This window comes from Orcinus orca, chromosome 2 (assembly GCF_937001465.1).
Source record: "Orcinus orca chromosome 2, mOrcOrc1.1, whole genome shotgun sequence".
Taxonomy (NCBI): Eukaryota; Metazoa; Chordata; class Mammalia; order Artiodactyla; family Delphinidae; genus Orcinus; species Orcinus orca.
Genome location: NC_064560.1, coordinates 92,452,315 through 92,473,727, shown reverse-complemented (window position 1 = coordinate 92,473,727; position 21,413 = coordinate 92,452,315). Strand labels below are relative to the sequence as shown.

At 43.9% G+C, this 21,413-nt stretch overlaps 1 protein-coding gene across 1 annotated transcript in view; it reads left to right on the top strand.

The window, feature by feature from the left end:
* MAP2K1 (mitogen-activated protein kinase kinase 1) overlaps nt 1-21,413 on the top strand; it is a 79,477-nt gene that overhangs the window by 24,334 nt on the left and 33,730 nt on the right. Inside the window, exons 2-5 of the mRNA XM_004276218.3 lie at nt 9,988-10,198; nt 11,479-11,625; nt 19,336-19,413; nt 19,988-20,039. Of these exons, the coding sequence (XP_004276266.1) occupies nt 9,988-10,198; nt 11,479-11,625; nt 19,336-19,413; nt 19,988-20,039 (488 nt within the window). The remainder of the gene's footprint in view (nt 1-9,987; nt 10,199-11,478; nt 11,626-19,335; nt 19,414-19,987; nt 20,040-21,413) is intronic.

The following is a 21,413-nucleotide window of genomic DNA, read 5'->3' as shown; positions in this document are numbered from 1 at the left end:
TGCATCTAAATTTTCATTCTTTATCAGACTGTTATAGCCCTCTTTTCTCCCTATTAAGTAAAGGTGATGCATCACTTTTTGTCCTCTGTCTTATCTTTTTTTCTCTCTCTCCAAACTCCATCACTTTTTCCTTTCCTTTTTGTGCTTCTATGGAAGACTGGTCCTTCAGGAATTAATTCACATGTGGCTAATATGAAACAAATTTTGCCCACTGGGGTGGAAGGAACATAGGCTGTCAGTTCTTTCAAGCAACAGTATGACACCCCCTCTCTGATTCAGGATGTTGTTCAGTATTTGAGAAGAGTCTATGCGAGTGGGTGGTCCTGTCACTCCAGAGGTTCCTTTGTGTGTGTGTGTATGCGTGTGTTTTTCAGCGTGTCTGTCTGTGGAAACGTGCCGTGGGAAGGTAATTTATATGATTTCAGAAGGCAGTTTGATTCCAAGGAGTAAGTGGGGTTTTTTTTGTTTGTTTTCTTAAAGGATAGGAATACAGGATTCTTATCTCTTTTTTTTTAAATTAATTTTATTTATTTATTTATGGCTGTGTTGGGTCTCCATTTCTGTGCGAGGGCTTTCTCTAGTTGTGGCAAGCGGGGGCCACTCTTCATCGCGGTGCGCGGGCCTCTCACTATTGCGGCCTCTCTTGGTGCGGAGCACAGGCTCCAGACGCGCAGGCTCAGTAATCGTGGCTCATGGGCCCAGTTGCTCCGTGGCATGTGGGATCCTCCCAGACCAGGGCTCGAACCCTTGTCCCCTGCATCGGCAGGCAGATTCTCAACCACTGTGCCACCAGGGAAGCCCCTTATCTCTTTTTAATTGAACTCATCCTCTCCACTTTTCATTTGTTTATTGGCTTGGAAGCTAGTTGATTTAAAATGAAATTAAAGATAAACATCTGTCCCAACTCTCATTTTCTGATTTTTTTACTTTCTTTTGTTTTTTTAATTTGGCCGCGCTGGCTTGTGGGATCTTAGTTCCCTGACCAGGGATTGGACCAGCACCGTTGGCAGTGAAAGCGTGGAGTCCTAACCACTGGACCGCCAGGGAATTTCCTGATTTTTTTACTTTTAAGTTTTATGCCTCCAATACTCTTTGCTTATAATATTCTTACTCCCAGTTCTATACCACTGTCTATGTTGTAGACCCTGTTGTAGACCCTGTTGGAATGCCCCTTCTCCTTTTTTGCTATCTAAATTTTATATGTTGTTCTAGACCAAATTAGGTCTCAAAATCCTATAAAATTTACCCTGATTGCTCAGCATATCCTGAACTACAGAGCCATCTGTGTCTGAAGCCCTTTGTGAGAATTAGGGGAACTGTGGGACAGTCATTGCTCCAGTCTTTTTTGGGAGTGGTGGTGAAACCAATTAAAGACAATAAAGGTAGTATTTAATTACATTGTGCATTTTTTCTAGATTACTTATTTGTTGCATGAAAATGCAGGAATCTCATCAGTAAAATGGGGCTAACAGTGGGAATTACGTCATGGTGGTATTAGGCATTTAGGAGCTCATCCATATTTAGCAGAATACGTGGCATACAGCAGGTATACAATAAATCAGTAGTAGGTACTATCAAATCAAATCTTATTCTTATTAACCAATAATTACTTGACAACAACATAAAATATTAAATATCACTTTTGGTGATTCCAGCTTTTTTTTTTTTTTTTTTTTTTTACATTGCACTCTCATTTAATCTCTGCAGTCACTTTTTTTTTTTTTTTTGCGGTACGCGGGCCTCTCACTGTTGTGGCCTCTCCCGTTGTGGAGCACAGGCTCTGGATGCGCAGGCTCAGCGGCCATGGCTCACGGGCCCAGCCATTCCGCGGCATGTGGGATCTTCCCAGACCGGGGCACGAACCCGTGTCCCCTGCATCGGTAGGTGGACTGTCAACCACTGTGCCACCAGGGAAGCCCCTCTGCAGTCACTTTTATTTACCATCACATCATTGTCTTAAACTGCCCTTAGCTGTCTGTATTCCTTTCACTATTTCACTGAGCGTCTTGTAGTGTCAAAATGCATGCATTCTCACAGAAGACCTGGCAAGATGAAACAATTGATTTAGTATCAAAGGAAAAAGCAACGAGGATGGGATAAGTGTCAGTGGGGTTTATATGTGGACAAGAAGTAATGACTAGGGTCTCTAACCATACAACACGGGAAGCCAACCACTGTGCTTGCAGATGTCTATGGCCTTGGTACTTAGCTGCAGAGTTCTATCCTTGGAATACTACAGGAAGAATCTGATATTAGGATTGGAGAATTTTAACCCTGAAATGGACTTTAAACACCACTTAGCTTAACTCCCCTATTTTACCTATGAGAAAAATTGAGGGAAAGTGACTCGCACAAGTTCACAGACCAAGTTACCATCAGAGTTGAACCCAGGTCTTCTGACTCCCAAAGGCTTCACACCTATTTCCCAAGCACAGAGTGTCTGGTAGCCACATGCATGTTTTTTTCCTTTCAAGTAGTTTCATGGGCCATTGTGAAAGACCAGCTCTTTACTGACCCAGAAGCAGCAGATTTCCTGTATATATTTCTGGTCCTAGAAGTGGGTCTGGGGGCTACTTTCAAGAACAGTGACTTTGAAGTTTTTCTCATCTACACATCTGTCAGCAAGCTTAGAAGAGTAGGTGCCCAAGATGTGAGCAGCCAGCATCAAGGAAAAAGAAAAAAATACTTCTGCTAAATTCAGTGAAGCACATTATAAACAATACAAGAGAATGGCTGCACCGAAGCATTGCTTCCCGTAGCTGCTTTAGAATATAAGCCCAAAGCTACGCTCAGCACCAACAAGCAGAGATCTACAAAGGTCTACTATTGTTGGAGGAGGTATAGAAAACTTTGTTCTACCCAAGAACTGCCACAGACATGTGATAGAGTTTGGCTGCCATGGAGAGGAGGGGAAGTATATGCTCACAGGGCTTGCTTAAGACTAACACTGGACAAGAGAGAATTTCTTTACCCCTACCATAAGCCTAGCACTAAATTAAAGTAATTGCAGTCTACCCCTGGGAGAGGGCCAAGAGCATGGAGAAAGACCCCATTCTGTGGCCAGGCATTAAGGACAATTCAAAGCAGCTCAGGCTTCACTCTAAGCACAAGGTACGACCCATCACTGGAGAAATTTGTAGCCTGTGGTGTTAACATTAACAAGAAAACCCCAACTCAGCTCAACTTTGACTAATAGCCTAACACACACTAACAGTATGACAGAAGAGTATGTCCATTACCAAGTATAAAGATGATTACCTCAGTCTCTGTTCCATCACAACGTCCAGCATTTAATCAAAAATCAAGAGAGAAAAAAACCAACCTGTTATCAAGAGAGAAGGTAATCAGCAGAACCAGACTTAGAGATGACCCAGATGTTGGGTTTATCAGTCAGGAGCTTTAAAATAACCATGATCAATATCTTAAAGTTACACAGCATACATGGACAAATGAGGAATTTCAGAGGAGGTGGAAACTAAAAATAGATTCAAGAAGAAATTATAGAAATTTCAAAGAATATGACATCAAAGGTCCACAGGCTCATCAGCAGACCGGACAGAACTGAGGAAAGAATCAGTGACTTTGAAGATGAGTCAGTAAAAATTATCCAAGGTGAAACACCTAGAGGACAAAAAAGAATAAAAGGAAATCAGAGCACAGCTTCCAAGACTGATAGATTGATCTGACTATCGAGCGATACTGAGATTGAGAGAGAGAAAGGAGACAGACAGACACTGACTGGAACTTTTAAAGGAATTGGCTTATGGGATTGTGGAAGCCTGTTAAGTCTAAAATCTTCAGGTTAGGTTGGCAGGCTGGAGACCCATGGAAGAGTTGCACCTTGAGTCCAAAGGCAAAATCTGCCGGAAGAATTCCTTCTGCTTCAGGGAGGTCAGTCTTTGTTCCATTAAGGCCTTCAACTGACTAGATGAGGCCCACTCATATTATGGAGGGTAATCTGCTTTACTCAAAGTCTGCCAATTTAAATTTTAATCTCATTCCCCCCCCCCCGGAAAAAAAAAAACCCAAAACCATTTTCATAGAGACATCCAGAAAAATGTTTGATGAAATATCTTAGGCACTGTGGCCCAGCAGTGTTGACACATAAAATTAACCATCATATGCCCCCTTCTAGTTACTACCCTCCCCCACCAAAGTGTGATCACTTTTTTACTTTATTTTTTTTTTGTTCTTGGATTTTTTAAAATATTGAAGTACAGTTGATTTACAATGTTGTGTTAATTTCTGCTATACAGCAAAGTGATTCAGTTATATACATTGTTTTTCATATTCTTTTCCATTATGGTTTATCACAGGATATTGAATATAGTTCCCTGTGCTATACAGTAGGACCTTGTTGTTTATCCATTCTGTATGTGATAGTTTGCATCACTTTTTAACTTTATAATAGCCTAGATCAGTTTTGAATTTTATATAGAGGGAATGACATCGTATGTATTCTTTTGCATCTGGCCTCTTTCACAGAGCCTGTATACATAATCCTAGAATTTTATTGCCTAGTTAGTTAACCAGCCCTTCGCGGAGTGGCCTATAGGGTTGAGGTGTGAGAGGGTATAAGCCCCTCTCCACCATGTTGTCTGGGGCTGTCCCTGGTTGGCACACCTACACTCTCTAACACAGATGGGCTAGTTCAGTTGGAGTCTGGAAGTTGGTAAGCTACACCTTTGGCCCCCTTGCCTTCCTCATTCAGGCCCATTCTCCTTTCCTTTCTTATTACTCTTTGTAACGCCTCCCATCTCCTGCTGTCCATGGTTTGACTGTATAGAGACCCCTGATGCCAGTTCTTATCTTTTCCTCACATTCTCCCCCTCTCCCCTCACCTACCCGGTTGAAGCTCCTCAACCTGAATACACCATCAGCCTTATTCTGCACCTCCTCAGCTGGCTGTCACATTGACAGACTTCCTTAGAGACATCTAGACAAACTCCCCACCCTACTCCCCATATAGTTTTTTTTATGGGTATGGAAACTAAGGACCAGAAAAGGAGGTAACTCCCAAGATATCTCAGATGGGAATGGTATAGGGTATAGATCAAAGGGTTGCAGCCTTAGTCTCTGGGTGCTGTTCCCTCTTAGCTTGGGTCTTTCTGCCTTTCCTTCCCTCTTTCTTCCCTGCCCTCTTGCCAAATGCCACAGGGAAGGGAGAACTTCACAACTCCTGGGCTCTCTGGTGAGGAGACCCGCCTGCACTGGGACCCATTCTCTCCTTCCAGCACAGTGATGTGTTGTCATCCCCTGCTCTTCCCTCTGTGCTTCCTCCCGGTGGAGGTGGGGCCTGCCACCTGTAGCAGCCTTGCTCAGGTTGGTGACAGACAGCTGGCTGGTGTTTGGCATGCATTTGTGGCCCATTTCTCTTTGGTGTGTGGCAGTTTGAAGACCCCATTCCTTGGTCTGGACATCGCCTCTCTCCCCCTTCAGTCATTCCTTTAGGTCAGCTTCCCGTTGCAGTGACCATCAGAGTTGGAGGTGGCAGTGTGGCGCCTTGAAAGGAGCTCTATTTCAGGAGTCGGGAGACCTGCCACCAATAAGCTGTGTGACTTTGTCCTTTCTGGACCTCCGTTTCCTCACTTGTAAAATAGGTTGGATAGGGTGGTCTTTAAGGTCCCTCTCTGTGCTGCATTTTATACTGCTCCTTGATTGGAGCCATGGAGCCACGAATGAAAGATTCCTGCTGTGGTAGTGCAATTAGGCTGAGCAGATGGGTGAGATGAGAGGGAAGGAGAAGCTCTTGCCCAGGATCATCCTTTCCCCACCCGTTTCATTGTGCCTTCCTGGTGTTTTCAGAACACAAATGACAACCTGTGTTTTTCTCCAAGTTCCTTGTTTTTCCTCTGCGTTCCCATTTCAAGCCTATAATCTTGTATCTGGATGAACTTGTGTTTACTGTAAGACAGCCCTGGTGCAGAATTCATGTTACAGCGTGTCGTTTCCTTTCTGCTGTGGGGAATGTGATGGGGGTTGGAGCCATCACAGCTGGTCCCTGGAGAGGGCTGTGTGTGTCAGAGATGTATTGTGCTGGGCTCCAGTTTCTTTTCTCAATCCCTAGTTCTGATTTTGCTGATTTCAGTTAAAACCAAAGATTGTGAAGGAGGCCAGTTCTTGTCCTCTGAGTGTTGGAGATTTGTGGTGTGGTTGAGGGGTGAGGGGCCACTCTCTTCCTGTTTCCTTTGCTTGAAGCATTTCACCTTGGGAGGGCACAAGTGAGCCTTGTTGAACATCATCCACTCCCTGGGTGAGAGGAAGCAGTACTGAATACCGATACCTCATTGATTGATTTCTTTTTAATGAGTCATGAAAGTCATTTTGATGCCAGAATTTTCCTTTCACCTTCAGATAAAATCTTTTGTCTTTCATTCCCTGAAAAACTTTTAGGAGATTTTAATAATTATTAAATTACAGGAAAGACAGTAATTTTTGAATCCTGCTGTTGCTGCTGTGGCTTCTCCTCATCTTCCAACCCATTCCCACCTGCCTTAACATTTGTGTAGAAATGTGTCAAAATTCCAGGGTTTCGTCCCATTAGTTTTTTATTTTGATCCTCTCCTGGTGAAGTAAGCCTCTTGTTACCCCATTTTACAGAAGAGAAAACAGATGTCGAGTTAAATGACTTGTTCATGGTCACACAGCTAGTTGTCTTCCAAGTTGGGATAAGAATCCGGGATTCCTGATTACTAATGACTTGTTAATTTGGCAACTCCGTCCCCCCACCCCCCCATTAGGAAAGTCTTGCCACCATAAGTGTCTCTTCTCTCCCTGGCTCCACCCTCTGAAAGCACAAATTAGAAGCCAGTTCCTTAGCTGATGGGGTAGGCGGTTGGACCATGGAGCATAGGAGAGGGGTGGGGAAGAAGGTGGCACAAAGCCCAGACTTAGGGTTTTTCTCCCCCAAAGGTGGGAGAATTCCTTATTTCTGCAGAGTCAGGAAAATGAGCAGAGTCAGCATCCCTCCCACCTTCCCACCATCCCAACCCCCCCCCCCCCCGCCCAAATGAGTGTGCTTTCTTGCGGCCAGTGTTACTTGCAAGGCAGTTGTTCAGATTGATGTACAGGGGAGACAGGATTGCATCTGGGGCAAAGGACTCTTCCTGTAGGTACACCATTTTCATGTCTGATTGAGCCCTGGTGTGTTACGTGCTCCACACTAGGATCTTACCCATGTTTGCAAGTTGCCTCCCTTGGACGTATTGAACTTTTTGAAGAGGTAATATAGCATCATGATTAAGGTTAGAGATTCTCTCTGCCCAGGTTTGAATCCTGGCTCTGCCACTTAGATGTGCGACCTTGGACAAGTTACTTCACCTGTCTATGCTTGAGTTTGCTATGTGTTGTAAGGTTGTGGGTTAAATGCATTAATGCACGTAAAACACCTAAAAAAGTACAGTGTTATAAGGAGAGTGATTGTCCTTTCATCTAGCCCTCCTTCCCTCTCGCCCTCGTACACATTCAGTGTGATGTGTGTGTGTGTGTGTGTGTGTGTGTGTGTGTGTGTGTGTGTGTGTGTGTGTTCTTGACAGCAGCTTTTTGGAGTCTGCATTTCCAGTCAGACTGCTGAGCCCTCCAGGCAGCTGTAACCTCATCCAAGTTTTAGCTGTAGGGTCTGTCTGTATTTGACATGTGTTTCTAAATGTTGTCATCAATGGGCTCCTTTGTGGAGAGACCTTAGAGAAGGGAAACCAGAGGGTGTGCACTGTGCACTCCCAGCCACACTGGTTCCAGTCCCCACACCTGAGGGACTGTGGGTAGCAGTGAGACTGAGTTCAACCTTGTAGCAGGATGAGAATATTGACCAGCTGTCTTAGTCTGCTCAGGCTACATAACAAAATGCCATAGACTGGGTGGCTTAAACAACAGAAATTAATTTTCTCATAACTCTGGAGGCTTGAAGTCCAAGATGAGGACTGGTTGGGTTGCCAGCATGGTTGGGTTTTGGTGAGGCCTCTCTTCCTGGCTTGCAGGCAGCTGCCTTCTTGCTGTGTCCTCACATGGCCTTTCCTTGGAGTGTGTAGGGGGAAGGCCACCTCTCTTATAAGGCTATCAGTCCTATCTGATTAGGACTCTACCCATATGACCTTATTTAACCTTAATTACCTTCTAAAAATCCTATCTCTAAACGTAGTTACATTGGAGGTTAGGGATTCAACTTACAAATTTTGGGGGGGACCAGGCACCAGGCTTCTTCCCCCAAGAGTTACCCAGTGAGGAAGGTTGGGAAAGTCAGCCTTGTGTCCTCTTTGGCCCCATGTACTGTGTTATTTGTAAGGCACTATTGGATCCTCCCATACCCTGGGGAGGCACTGGGTCTCCATCTCCTTGCCTTCTTAAGGTTTGGAGTGTGAATGAAGAGTGGAAGATTATGCTTGCTCCTACCCCCAAGCTCAGAAATGGTGTGTATATTGAGGGAAGGGGGTCACCAACATTCTGATGTGTAATGACTGCCTGTCTTGTCACCTGTGTTGTTTGTTTAGACTAGGGACAAAAGTCAAATGAAACACGGTGGAATCTCTTTACCACCCTTCTCTTAACAAGCTCCCAGGAGTAATGAACACTTCAGTTCTTTATGTAAAGCACACTAGTAGGCTGCTGTCTGCCATACCCACTCACTCCGGCGCCCACTGGTTGAATTATGTGCTTACCAAGAGCCGGTTTGTTCCGAAAGTCATTTGCACAGTTGTAACTGGTACTGTAATTAAGTAATGTATGTATTTAAATATCAGAGAAACTGATGAAATACGACTGCAAACGAAGTGGTTTTCTTTCTTTTTTTTTCCCCCCACCTATGAATACTAGTTAAAAGCTGTGGAAATACTCAGTGAGTCCAGGTCACTAAAAAAATTACTGTCAGGAACTTCCCTGGTGGCGCAGTGGTTAAGAATCCACCTGCCAGTGCAGGGGACATGGGCTCGATCCCTGGTCCAGGAAGATCCCACATGCTGCGGAGCAGCTAAGCCCGTGCACCACAACTACTGAGCCTGTGCCCTAGAGCCCCTGAGCCACAACTACTGAGCCCGCGTGCCACAACTACTGAAGCCCGTGTGCCTAGAGCCCATGCTCCGCAACGAGAGAAGCCACCGCAATGAGAAGGCTGTGCACTGCAATGAAGGGTAGCCCCCTCTCGCTGCAACTAGAGAAAGCCCACGCACAGCAACAAAGACCCAATGCAGCCACAAATAAATAAATAAGAAATGGTAATTTAAAAAAAATTACTGTTAAATTAGGTGAGCATTAAAATTGGGGGAAGTCATCATACTCTTAAAGTTTTATTCTGAGATTACTCTGTCTACATTTTTATGCTAAATAATCAGTATTTGGAAATTATAGACATTGTATTCTCTTCTGGTTCATGTCAGAAAGATGATGTGGGGCTCTTAAAGAGAGGGCCTCGCCTTGTGTAAGCAGGTGGGTGAATGAATGCACTTTCATATGTTTTGCAAAAATAAAAATTTAGGTGTACCCTTTTTGCTCTATTTTGATTGACCTTGTTCCTGATCTGATCACATTGGAAGGGAGGGTTTCTACTGTGATTCAGTTTAGAGCCTGTTTTGATAATGTGCTTTGGTTTCAATTTAGTGGTTTTAGGAAATAGATTTTATTTTGTATATGGTGTTGTTAAAACCAACACTAGTGGGTCTTTTGATACTGGGGTTTTAAAACAAATTAAGGTGGCTCACTCTGGATTTTAGTAGATTCTGCAGTTCGTCTCGTAGGCTCATAGCATACTGAGAGTGAACTAATTCCCCTATTTTACAAATGAGGAGAGCAGGCCTTGAGAGGGGAAGTGTGTCTGTGGTGAGTTGTGTGGGGTGGCGGAGTGCAGTGGGTAGAGCCACAGCAGATGGGACCTTCCCCCAAGCTTCCTCGATCAGTTCTCTCTCTGGCCCCAGAGCTGGAGCTCTCCACAGCAAGGGTGCTCCTCTGGGTGGACTTCTCTGATGACAGTGTTGACCCGTGCTTCCTACTTTGGGACAGGACCAACCTGGAGGCCTTGCAAAAGAAGCTGGAGGAGCTGGAGCTTGATGAACAGCAACGGAAGCGCCTTGAGGCCTTCCTTACCCAGAAGCAGAAGGTGGGAGAACTGAAGGATGACGACTTTGAGAAGATCAGTGAGCTGGGTGCTGGCAATGGAGGTGTGGTGTTCAAGGTCTCCCACAAGCCGTCCGGTCTGGTTATGGCCAGAAAGGTGAGGCCACTTTAAAAAAAAAAAAAAAAAAAAAAAGACTGAATCAAGCTTGCCTTGGTGAACAGGTAATTGGATTACCTTTTAGAAGACCTGGGGGCCTGGAGACAAGGGTGGAAAGAAGACTGACTTTTCATTCAGTACCCTTTTGTGCTGTTTGAATTTTGAACTCATGTTATCTATTAGATTATAGATAAACACACTCATGATGTGTTAGGGTATTTATCCTGCTGCCCAGACTGGAAAATAACAGCAGGTGACCATTTGTTAGTTTTCTGTGTGCTCTGGAAAGAAATCCGAGATGCTCGTTTGCCATTTATCAAGAGCAGAAGCTGCTTTCATTTACCGAGCCCCAGGGACACAGAAAAAAACACTGATTTCATGTTGTTTCTCCGAGTTCCACCCCTGCCAGTAGTTCCCCTTCATCTCCCTGCAGTATGACATCTTGGCTCCCCAACATGGCATACAGTCTTTGAACTGGACTTCCCTTCCTGGTGTTACCCTGGGTCCTCCTCTTTCTGGACAGCGAGGTTGGACTCTTGCGTGTTTCATAGCACACCATGTTCATTTCTGTCCACATATTTTTGCTCATGCTACTCCTTCCATCTTTTCAAACACTGCCCATCTTCAAGGCCCACCTCCTGTCTAGCCTTCACTAGCTGCTCCCACCCGCGCTGGTAACCACTGCTTCCATGTCCTCTGACACTCATTGTCCATGGCTCTTTTTAGAAGCTCAGCCTTATCTGGTAACCATTTCATGTATCTGTCACCTGTCTCCCCAGCTGAAACAAGGGACAACATTGGGGGTGGGGTGGCGGGGAACATAAGGTGGCCCCTAAGGCCTTGGCTAAATCTCAACCACATCAGACCCCTAAGTCAAGGGTAAATCTCTAGGGCAGCTTAGATTGGCAGACGCAGTTCCTCATACCTTTCTGGTCCTACAACCCTTGAGTATCAACCAAGTCCTTAAGGCCACTTTCCCCATATCTCGCAGTTTCACAGGTCCTTTTGTTCTTGGGAGGGGTGAGCCTCCTCTTCCTCAGTCTTGGCTTCCAGGAGTAGAGGCACAGCTGGCCACTTCTCCAGTGCCAACACCTGCCTTGGTATGTTGGCACTGACTGCTCTGGTTGGGCAGAAACTTGTTTGTTAAAACTTGCCTGTTTCCTCTCTTCCTACCTTTAAGAGTTTAAGCATTTAAGAAAGCTCCTATCCATCCATCCACCCATCCATCATCCATCCATATATTTTTAAAGCTTCTCTTCCTTCTACCTTTCTTTTCCCAGCTAATTCACCTGGAGATCAAACCTGCAATCCGGAACCAGATCATACGGGAGCTGCAGGTTCTACATGAGTGCAACTCCCCTTACATTGTGGGCTTCTACGGTGCATTCTACAGTGATGGCGAGATCAGTATCTGCATGGAGCACATGGTATGTGGCAACCTGTCAGCCTCTGAAGCAGCGGCCTGGGAAGTGGGTGGCTCTGGTCTAATCTTTGGTCTGAGATGTGACCGGCTGCTTCCTTGTTCCTCCCTGGATCCAGATCACTGTCTTGGGCATGTGGGAAGCATGGCTGTAGAAGTTGGAATAGCCAAGAAGATGACAGGCCTCCTTCCTAGGTCCCTGTCTCTTCAAAGAGAGGTGGCAGCAATCAGGTGTCCCTGGTGGTTGTACCAAGAGCACATCTCCCAGTTTTCTTGACCCCAAGATTTTGATGTGGGTAAAATCTGGTTAATATAGTTTAAATCCATTTATTACATGCCATGCTGTGTGCTAGGTACATGTTCTGGGGTTATGAAGGTAAGTGAAACAGTCCCTGTTTTCAGACAGTTTATAACCGGCTTTAAGAGCAGGGTTAGCAAAACTATTACTGATAAGCTAGTATTTATTGGGTACCCTAGTATTTATTGCACTACCCTAAGCAAATTAATATTTTATTACATTTTTATAACACCTTATTGAGTTGGGTACATTATCTACATTTTAAAAATGAGGAAACTGAGGCTCAGAGAAATGCAATAACTTACCCAAGGTCATACTCAATTCCATAAGTGGAATTGGTAGAATTTAAACCAAGGCTGTCTGACCCCACTGTACTTTGTTGAATCTACCGGATAGTGACTGGGGCTCTGTTTCCATCCTTGATGGCCAGAATTTCAAAAAGAGAGGCTGGCTTCATGGTTGCTAATGCTTTTCTGTCCCCAATAGGCAGCATGGCACAGGGGACTTTGGAATCTGAGATGTTTATTCATATCTCCCTTCTCCACAAAAATCCAAGTGGACACCTTGTCTTGTTTGCCATTGTGTCTCCAAAGCCACAGCAGGTGCTCAGTAATTATTTGTTTGCAGATTGTCACCTTGTCATGACCTTGGGCAAGATTCTTTATCTTCCTGATTCTCAGTTTCCTCATCTATAAAATGGCCATTATTATACCTGCCTCGTTGTAGTGAGGATTGATTAAAATAAGAGTTGTAAGTCTTCCAGCACACTGTGTGACTCAGAGCATGCCTTCTGCAAACTTTAGCTTTTGCTTTATTCTCACTGGGGCTGACAGTTCAGAGACAAGGGCTGACATGATTGAGTCTACATGCTTCGTGGTTGCTCTGCTTTCAGTCCAGCCTAGTGTCCCTCAGCAACTTCTCCACTTCCTTCGTGACTCTCTAGACCTGCCCTCACCTCTGGAATGAGAGCCCCAGGGCCTGGTCTTAATGAACTCCAGGAGAACCCTCCTGAGAGGTTTGTCCCTTGCTGGTGCCCCCATTATTTTGAACATCTCTCCGCTTCAGTGATCAAGAAGTACCATACACAGTGTTGCAGTCATGTGCTGACTCTTGTGGCGCCGTATGGAACGTAGGTTCTGAAACTGTCTTCTGTGCGTCTGAAGGTCACCGAGAAAGCTCTCGTTCCTTCTTGCTTCAAGGAGAGTGAAGCAGTCTCTGTGGGAAGCATGTGAATGTTTCTGGCTTGGTCCTAGCCCGGGCCTGGGGTGCTGATTATTTTCCACTTGGGTTTTAACCTCCCTTTGGTGGGGCGGGGGGAGGGGCCTGCTCCTTATCCTTTGGGTTTCTTGTGCTCTTTGTGCTGATGATGGTTGGTTTTCCAGCTTTAGCCCAAGAGTTGGATGAAGATGTGTAAATGGCACTGGAGGTCCTTGAAAACTAGAAGGGGAAGAGAGTGGAGGTGATGGTGGTCAACCAGTGATAAAACAAGAGAGGCCAGAGTAGCCTTTTTTCCTCTTGGGTCTTGCCAAAATAACGGAAGATGGGTGGTGGCATGGCTGGACATAATAGTAACTAGCTTTTCCATCTTCTACCACTTGTTGGGTCCTTTCCATGTTATGTGACTTCTTAATCACATCAGCCCTGTCATATGACATGGAATGACCCCCACCCCCACCCCAAGCTGGTAGATGGAGAGAACAAGGCCTTGAGAGGTTTAGTAATTAGTCTAAGTTATATAACCAGTAAGTGTCAGAGCTGAGCTCTAACCAGTATCTCTAACCAGGTCCGCTTTCTTTAAATTTCATAGTCTCTCCATTACATAATGTAAGTCATATACTCTCTCAAGATTTTCTCATTTCTGCAGAGAAATGTTTGGACTGGATGTTCTCTAGGGACCCCTCCCCATGCTAACATTCTGTGTTTCTATGGTTTTTGGCACTTGTAGCCAGTCACTTGATTACATTAGTTAATCAACATGGGTTCAGCTTCACAAACACTTATTTTAGTGCCTATTAGGGCAAAGTGCCACATGAGCTGCCGAGGGGATGGAACCATTGAGAGCAGCGTCTCTGCCCCCAGAGCTGTTCACAGGCCGCATGGCTGTGTTCTAGGGCCTTCTCAAGTGAGGAGTATCAGTGTGGACGTGAGGGCTTCTGAGCACAAGGTATGCGTCACCTCATGCCTGCTGTCTTCTGAACCATCAGAAATTCTTTCTTAAGTAACCTCCAAGTTCTGTTCCTCTCCCTTTAATAGAGGAACCAGGAGGCTGTCCGTAGGTTTGAGCATGGTTGAACTCCAGGGTGCTTGCTTCAGAGGTTAAGATCAGGCCCTAAACGTTGATAGTCAGTGCCCTATTCATTTATTTAGATCCTGCTGGAACCTCTTTTATTGGCCTTATGTGGCCTCTTGCCATGTGGAGTTCAGTCTTTCTGTCTGTGTTAAGTTGACCTGTGTTGAGGCTTCCTCATTCTGGAATCCTTTCTTTTCTTTCTTTTTTTTTTTTTTTTTGTGGTACGTGGGCCTCTCACTGTTGTGTTGCGGAGCACAGGCTCCGGACGCGCAGGCTCAGCGGCCATGGCTCACGGGCCCAGCCGCTCCGCGGCATGTGGGATCTTCCCGGACCGGGGCACAAACCCGTGTCCCCTGCATTGGCAGGCAGACTCTCAACCACTGTGCCACCATGGAAGCCCTGGAATCCTTTCTTCACTCTGTATTCATAGACCTTGATCACAACCTCATGCTCCTTGCCCTTGTCCAGCCTTTCCCTCCTGGAGGAGGAGATGACACAGGATGTCACAAGGGTTGGTTTCCCATTCTCTTGGTCCATTTCTAGTACCTGCAGGTCAGTTGTTTTCCCCCATGGATTTGGCTCTCTGGGGATATTGAGATCCTCCCACGTAAGTCCCTGAAGCAGAAGATATCTCTGGAATTACCCTGGGAGGCCTGAGTGTGGAAAACTGACTGTCAGAGACTGGGAGGGTCAAAACCTTTCTGAGGGCCAAGCAGAGTGTAGGGCACCTATTAGGTGATATGTGTTGAATGACTGGATAAAGGAAGTAGGATGGGAGAGTGCATGGTCAGAGCTCAAGAGAGAGTTAGGGCTCAAGAGAGAGTTAGGGCCTTCTGTTCCTGGGTATACACAGGCTCAGAGGGCAGCTGGAACTGTCTGCTAACCCTAGTGGAGAGGCTCAGAGTTGCCAGGGACGGGACCCTGTAAGGAAGCAGTTGTGGCCTGAAGTTCACGTAGCCATGCTCCAGAGTAGCTTTCTACTCTAGGCTGGGCCCTCTCACCCCTCCTTGGTCCCTGAGCAAGCCCTCCTGCGGGAGAACTCCTGCGCTGGCTGCTTGTGATAGGAAATTCTCTGACCACTGGCTGCCACTTCTCTTTAGGCATTTCTGCTTTGTCTCAGCTTCCACATTTCAAAGGTGTTGTCATATAGAGCTCTGTTCATTAGCCATATCCCAGCTTCTAAGATTCTTTGGTTCTCTCCGTGTCACAGTCTTTGCATGATGTTCCTTGTCATTGGCATTTTCCCCCAGCATTTTACTATGAAAAATTTCAAAAGTACAGAAAGTTGAAGGAATTGTGTAATGTACACTCTAAAGCCACCACCTAGATTCTACCGTTAACATTTTGCCATATTTGCTTTACCACGTACCGTCTACTTACGCACTGCTCAGATTGTTTTGTGGATGCAGTTTAAAGTAAATTTGTCATCAACGTGTATGGAGCCCCATCTTCTTAATGCACCTGGCTAGGGGCTGACCTTTTCTAGACATAAGCTGTGTTTGCACTGCCCAGTCTGAGTTTTGAGACCCAAGGGGTACATGGTTGCTGCCTGATCAGAACAGGAATGTTCTTGTCTTTGGGGAAGTAGATTCCTACTCAGGTGGTAGCTGAGCAACCAGAGAACTGGGGACTCAGGGTTGATGTTTCTTATGCAGGAGTAAAAGCTTTTGAGCTCTTTCTTTCCATAAAGCATTTGTCTCTTCTGTAGAAACCTTCACAGAAGCACCACTGACTTAGTTAATAATTGGCTTCTAAAAATAAGCACAGTTTCAGCAGCTTTAGTCAGCGAAGGCAGGTCCTTGGCAACAGTGCAGTGGAATCGAAAGGTTGTGAGGTGAGTCACAGGCAACACTGGCTGATCCTGATGTGGTTCATGCTTCTTAAATCCTGCTAATCCCGTTGTTCAGTCTGTAACTCTGCTTGTAGCACAGAAGAGGTTAAAGGGTGGAGAGCCAGCGTTTCCTCCTTTTTGACAGAAATGTTTACCACAACCCCCAGGGAAAGTGTAAACCAAGACAGTTAGCTGGGCCGCCCTGTCCTGGCTGTGGAACCTGAGAACCACAGGCTAGCTCTTCTGCCTCGTTTGCATCTGATTTGGACAGAACTGCTCTGTTACCTAGTTTTAAGTGTATAGTCCTCCCTGATAATTAGGCAAAGTCGTTCAAACAAAGAGTCTGAAACCACATTCAACTGAAAGCAAAACAGAAATGGCTGGAAACTTTCTGCACTGGAGTCCCTGTTCCTGTCAGTAAGGGAAATTGAGAGGCGCTGTGGCATTTCTAGGAGCCTGCTGACTTGGGTGTGGTTACCTGGGCTGTGGCGCTGTCCTGATTTGGCCAACAGGGGCCTGTGTCATTGTGGAGGCAGCCAGGCTCAAAGGATGACTCAAACCCCAGCCTGGCTCACCGCCTGGATTAGGGCTCTTCCAAGGGCTCTTGGAAAATGTGTGTTTACAGAGGAGTTCTCTTTGACTCTAGATTTATAATTCCATGCTCATATCCGTGTGGAGATTATGGCCCATTTGAATCTTAGGTTGAAGTTTGAAATCCTCTCCTGTGCTCCTTGGTGGTCTGACCCACCATTAGGTAGTTGTGCTAGGGAGTTTATTATGATGAGAAGTTTAACGTATTCAGGGGTGTTAGTGTGCATTTGAGTATACACCTGTACTGTTTTCTTTTTCTATCAGCATCCATGATCCAGAGTTGATCTGTGATAGAAAGTCATTGGTCCAAACTATCCTTTTTATAAGCATAGAACTTTTAAGTTGATAATCTATTTTTAGCATTGTTTTAGGTAACATTTCCTGAGAGCTCTGTATCCCTGAACGAGTCTTACCTATTTTCTCACCTCCTTTAGGTAGTGTTGTAGCTACCTAATGATGCCTTTGTACAAAATGGGCGCTCAGTAAGTATCTGTTAATTGATTTATAGATTTAATTCTCCACTTTCATAAATGAGGTCAGTAATTTTAAAAGGTAAGACATTTATTTATTGTAGAAAATGTATAAGCCATAGAAAAGCACAAAGAAGAAACTATCGCACAACAAAGACCCCTGATAATCTTACTATCTAGACTGGCATATTTTGGTAACATTTTTGACATTCTGGTTTTGTGTGAGTATATGCACACTTTTTTATTTTTATAAAAATGGGATTATTCTCTGTCCTTCTTTTCTTTATTATGTTATGCATTGTTCTGTGACCTTACATTGCATGGCTGCATCTTAAAGGCTGGGTGGTTTTGGAGGCAGGATGTCAGTGGGAACACCTCTCTGCCTCTCCTACCCAGATCTTGCCCACCTCCAAGGCTCAGCTTCCGTGTGTCACTCTTGTCGTGAGCCCTTCCCTTGGCCGCTTTGTCCAGGAATCGCTTCCTCCTCTGGGCACCTTTAGCAGTGTGTGTTCTCTTCATTCAACTGTTTGTTCCCTGCCTTGTTCAGAGGAGGATTTAAGGTGCCTTGCCTCTTTATGAATATGTTCTGTCTCCCCAGGCAGAGGGTATTTTTTCCTGTACTTATAGTTTTTCCCATTCCTAGTCCCTCATGTATCCCTCTGCCTTACACAGAGGTGATTAAGAGATGATAGTTGATGATGGTAGCTGCCTAGTGTAGACAGTGTACTTTAGAAAATCAATCTGAGTTTGTAGGAATTATCTCTACTTCTAGGGTAATTTTATATTGTGACTGATAATTGGCTATACCCGAAGCCATAGCGGCAGGAACATATTTCTGTCTCAACACATGAGGGTTCCTTGAGTGAGCATTTTTTCAAGATCTCAGGTTAAAATGTAGCCTCCACGGATGGGAAGGCCCTTGTATGCGAGCCCTACAGAAGCCAGCTTCACTCCACATGTGTATCCCCTCTTGCGTACTCCCTTTCCACCGCCTCTGCCCTGGGTCCTGCTCATGTCATCTCCGCCTGATCAGCTGCTTGCTAATTGCCCCGTCTCTTTCTCTCAGCTGCTGTGGTTTGGGTACCTTTCCTTCTGCCTCCGTAAAGTCAGGTCTTAGTTCCTTGGTGGGGCTCCATGATCTGGCCACAGATGGCCATTTCCAGCCTGATCCATCCCTGCATTTCTTCATACGCCTACAGTGAATGAACCGCATGTCATCCCAGGAGTACTAAGCAATTTAATGCTTCTCTGCTTTTGATCTTGTTGAGATACCCTGTTCTTGGGAATTCCCTGGCACTCCAGTGGTTAGGAGCGTGCTTCCGCTCTGTTCTGTTGTCCCCTTGCCCCTCTCCTTTTCCAGGTATGGAAATCATGCTCATTCTTTGAGTAAGATTTCATCTCAAATGCTATCTTCTAAGTGAAGGCAGAATTCTCCCTTCTTCTGAGTGTGTGTGTAGCACTTTTACTATACATTTATTCTGTTTTGTTATATTTTATTAAGTCGTATATTTCTCCTACTAGTTTGTAAATTTATTGAGGACAAGAGCTAGGTCTTTTTTGTATCTTTATTCCCCATAGAACCTAACACAGTGCATGGCATCTTGTAGGATTTGTGGAATGAATGATTGCTTTCTATGACATTTTGCTTTGGATTTTATTAAATATAATTTGTTAGGATAATGCCAAATGCAAGTTGTGACTTACACAATGGTGACAAACTGGCAAACATTTATTGAGCACTTACTATGGGCTAGACACTGTTCTAAGGGCTTTATATATATATGAGCTTGTTTAATACTTATAATAGCCCTATGAATAATAATAGCCTTATAATTATTATCATCCACATTTTACAAGTGGAGTAACTTGTTCAATGTCCACTAGATAGAAAGAGTTGGGATGCAAATTTAGACAGTTTGCCACTAGAGCCTGCACTCCTAACTGCTACTCTGTTCTGTCAGTTCAGTAGAATTAGTAATTTGACCATTGAATTAGTAATTTTTGACCACTAAATTAGTAATTTATTTAATGATTATTCATAGGATTTGAGTTGTTAGTTGTTTGGCAGCTCCCACAATGTTTTGCATTCATGTCTTACTTGATATCTGGAACAAACTGAAGGGTGCTCTTATAGGAAGATTTTGTCATGTGTGAGATTTACTTTCCTGCTGAAGTTTAACACTTGAAAGAATAGTTAGAAACATTGTCACTAAATGGGCTGGTATTCTTGTTTTTAGGATGGGGGTTCCTTGGATCAAGTCCTGAAGAAAGCTGGAAGAATTCCTGAACAAATTTTAGGAAAAGTTAGCATTGCTGTGAGTATATTGAGAAGTTTTTCTTCCAGGTTCCCTCACTGATAAGTTGAGTTGGTAGGAAAGGGACAAGGAGGAAGGTAGGAAGTCAACAAAGGGAAGGTTTGTAAGAAATGTTAGGTTTTTCACCAGAATTTTCTCTATCTAGATTCTAGATACAATCTCTCCCCCACCCCCCGCTGTTTCTCGCTAAAACTAGCAAAGTAGATTTCTGTATTTCTGTCTTCAAAAATAGGACAGGGTATCCAAAAGAATTCCCGTTTGTGGCATCAGAAAGCCTCTTTTTTAGATTGCAGATTTGGAAATAAATGAATTCAAGCAAAGTGTTTTTTTTTTACAGTTGTCTAAACTTGCAATAATCAATTTTGCTTAAAAATCATACTCTGTATATCATGTAAAAAGATGGTTTCTTGATAAGACAGGTTAAAAAATCAAAAGAGAGAAGAAAAATAAGGGAAGAAGGCAAATTTGTGATGTTAGATGAAATATTTCCTAGATCATTTTAAAATAGAAAGGTTGAGTATTTTCTAAACACCACTATTTCAGTTTCCATCTTTTTACATTTCCTTTCCCCTAGGTAATAAAAGGCCTGACATACCTGAGGGAGAAGCACAAGATTATGCACAGAGGTAAGAATTTATTTGCTAGTTGTTACGTTTTGGATTTTTGCTGAAGTCTAAAAGTTGTTGCAGCCTCTTCTGTGTTTTGTTTTGGTATAAAAGCCATTTGCTAGTATTTTTGATTTTTACTACCACTCTTTGGCTATTTAGTTTGATATCTGGAGCAGCAAGAACCATCCTCTTTTTAGTATGTGGTATACCTCTTACCCGAGGCTGTGACAGACCTAGTCACCCAATATGCACAGACCAGATGCCCAGCTAGAACTTAGTTACCTAACCCCCAGTGTCCCTGGCTGCCCACTGGACTAGACTGTGCGTAGGCCCAAAGCCATGACTAACTGGTTATGAGTTGGACTCTAAAAGAAACTCTGGGTTCTTTTAATAAAGGTACACATACACTTATCATATAACCATACCACTCTTAGATATTTATTCAAGATACATGAAAACATATGTCCATACAGACTCGTATACACATGCTTAAAGCAGCTATATTCATAGTAGAAATAACTAAAATGTTCTTCAGCAGGCAAAGAGATAAAAAATTACAATATATCCATACAAGAGAGTATTATTCAGCAATAAAAATAACAGGCTATTGACACATGTAGTTTTGATGAATATCAAAAACACTTCTGCTGGATGAAAGAAGCCTGACCCAAAACAGTACAAACTGTTTCTATGTATATAAAATTATAGAGAAAACAACACAGATCTATAGGGACAGAAAGTAGATCAGTGGTTACCTGAGGGTTTAGGGAGAGATTAACATCAGTGAGGCATGACGGAACTTTCTGGGGTGATGAAATGTTATATCTAGATTGTGGTGGTAGATACGTGGGTATATGCGTTTATCAAAAGTCAAACTTTCTGCTAAAGTGGTTGCATTTTACAGTATATAAGTTATACCTCAATAAAGTTTATTTTTTTTAAAAAGATGAAGAAGCCAAAGGAAAGACAGATGGAAAAACACAGTGCTCTCGGCCATGTCCCTTTAGCTACAGTGTGCTAATAGTGACAGGTCTAGGGAGGGATGGTGGAGGAAGAGAGGAGTGGACTGGTGAAATTGACTGGCCAGCTTATGAGCCACTATATATTAGGTAATACATTCTAAATTTTAGAATAGGTATTGTTTTTTTAATTAAATTTTTAAACTTGTAAAATATACATAACATAAAATTTATCATTTTAACCATTTAAAAATGTACAGTTCAAGTAAAATTTAAAAAAAAGAAATAAAATATACAGTTCAGTGGCATTAAGTGCATTCACATTGTTATGCAACCACAACCACCATCAGTATTCTTAAGATGTCAGTTTTGCTTTCTTTGATCTGTAGATTCAAAGCCATCCCACTGAAAATCCCAGTAGCCTTTGTAGAGT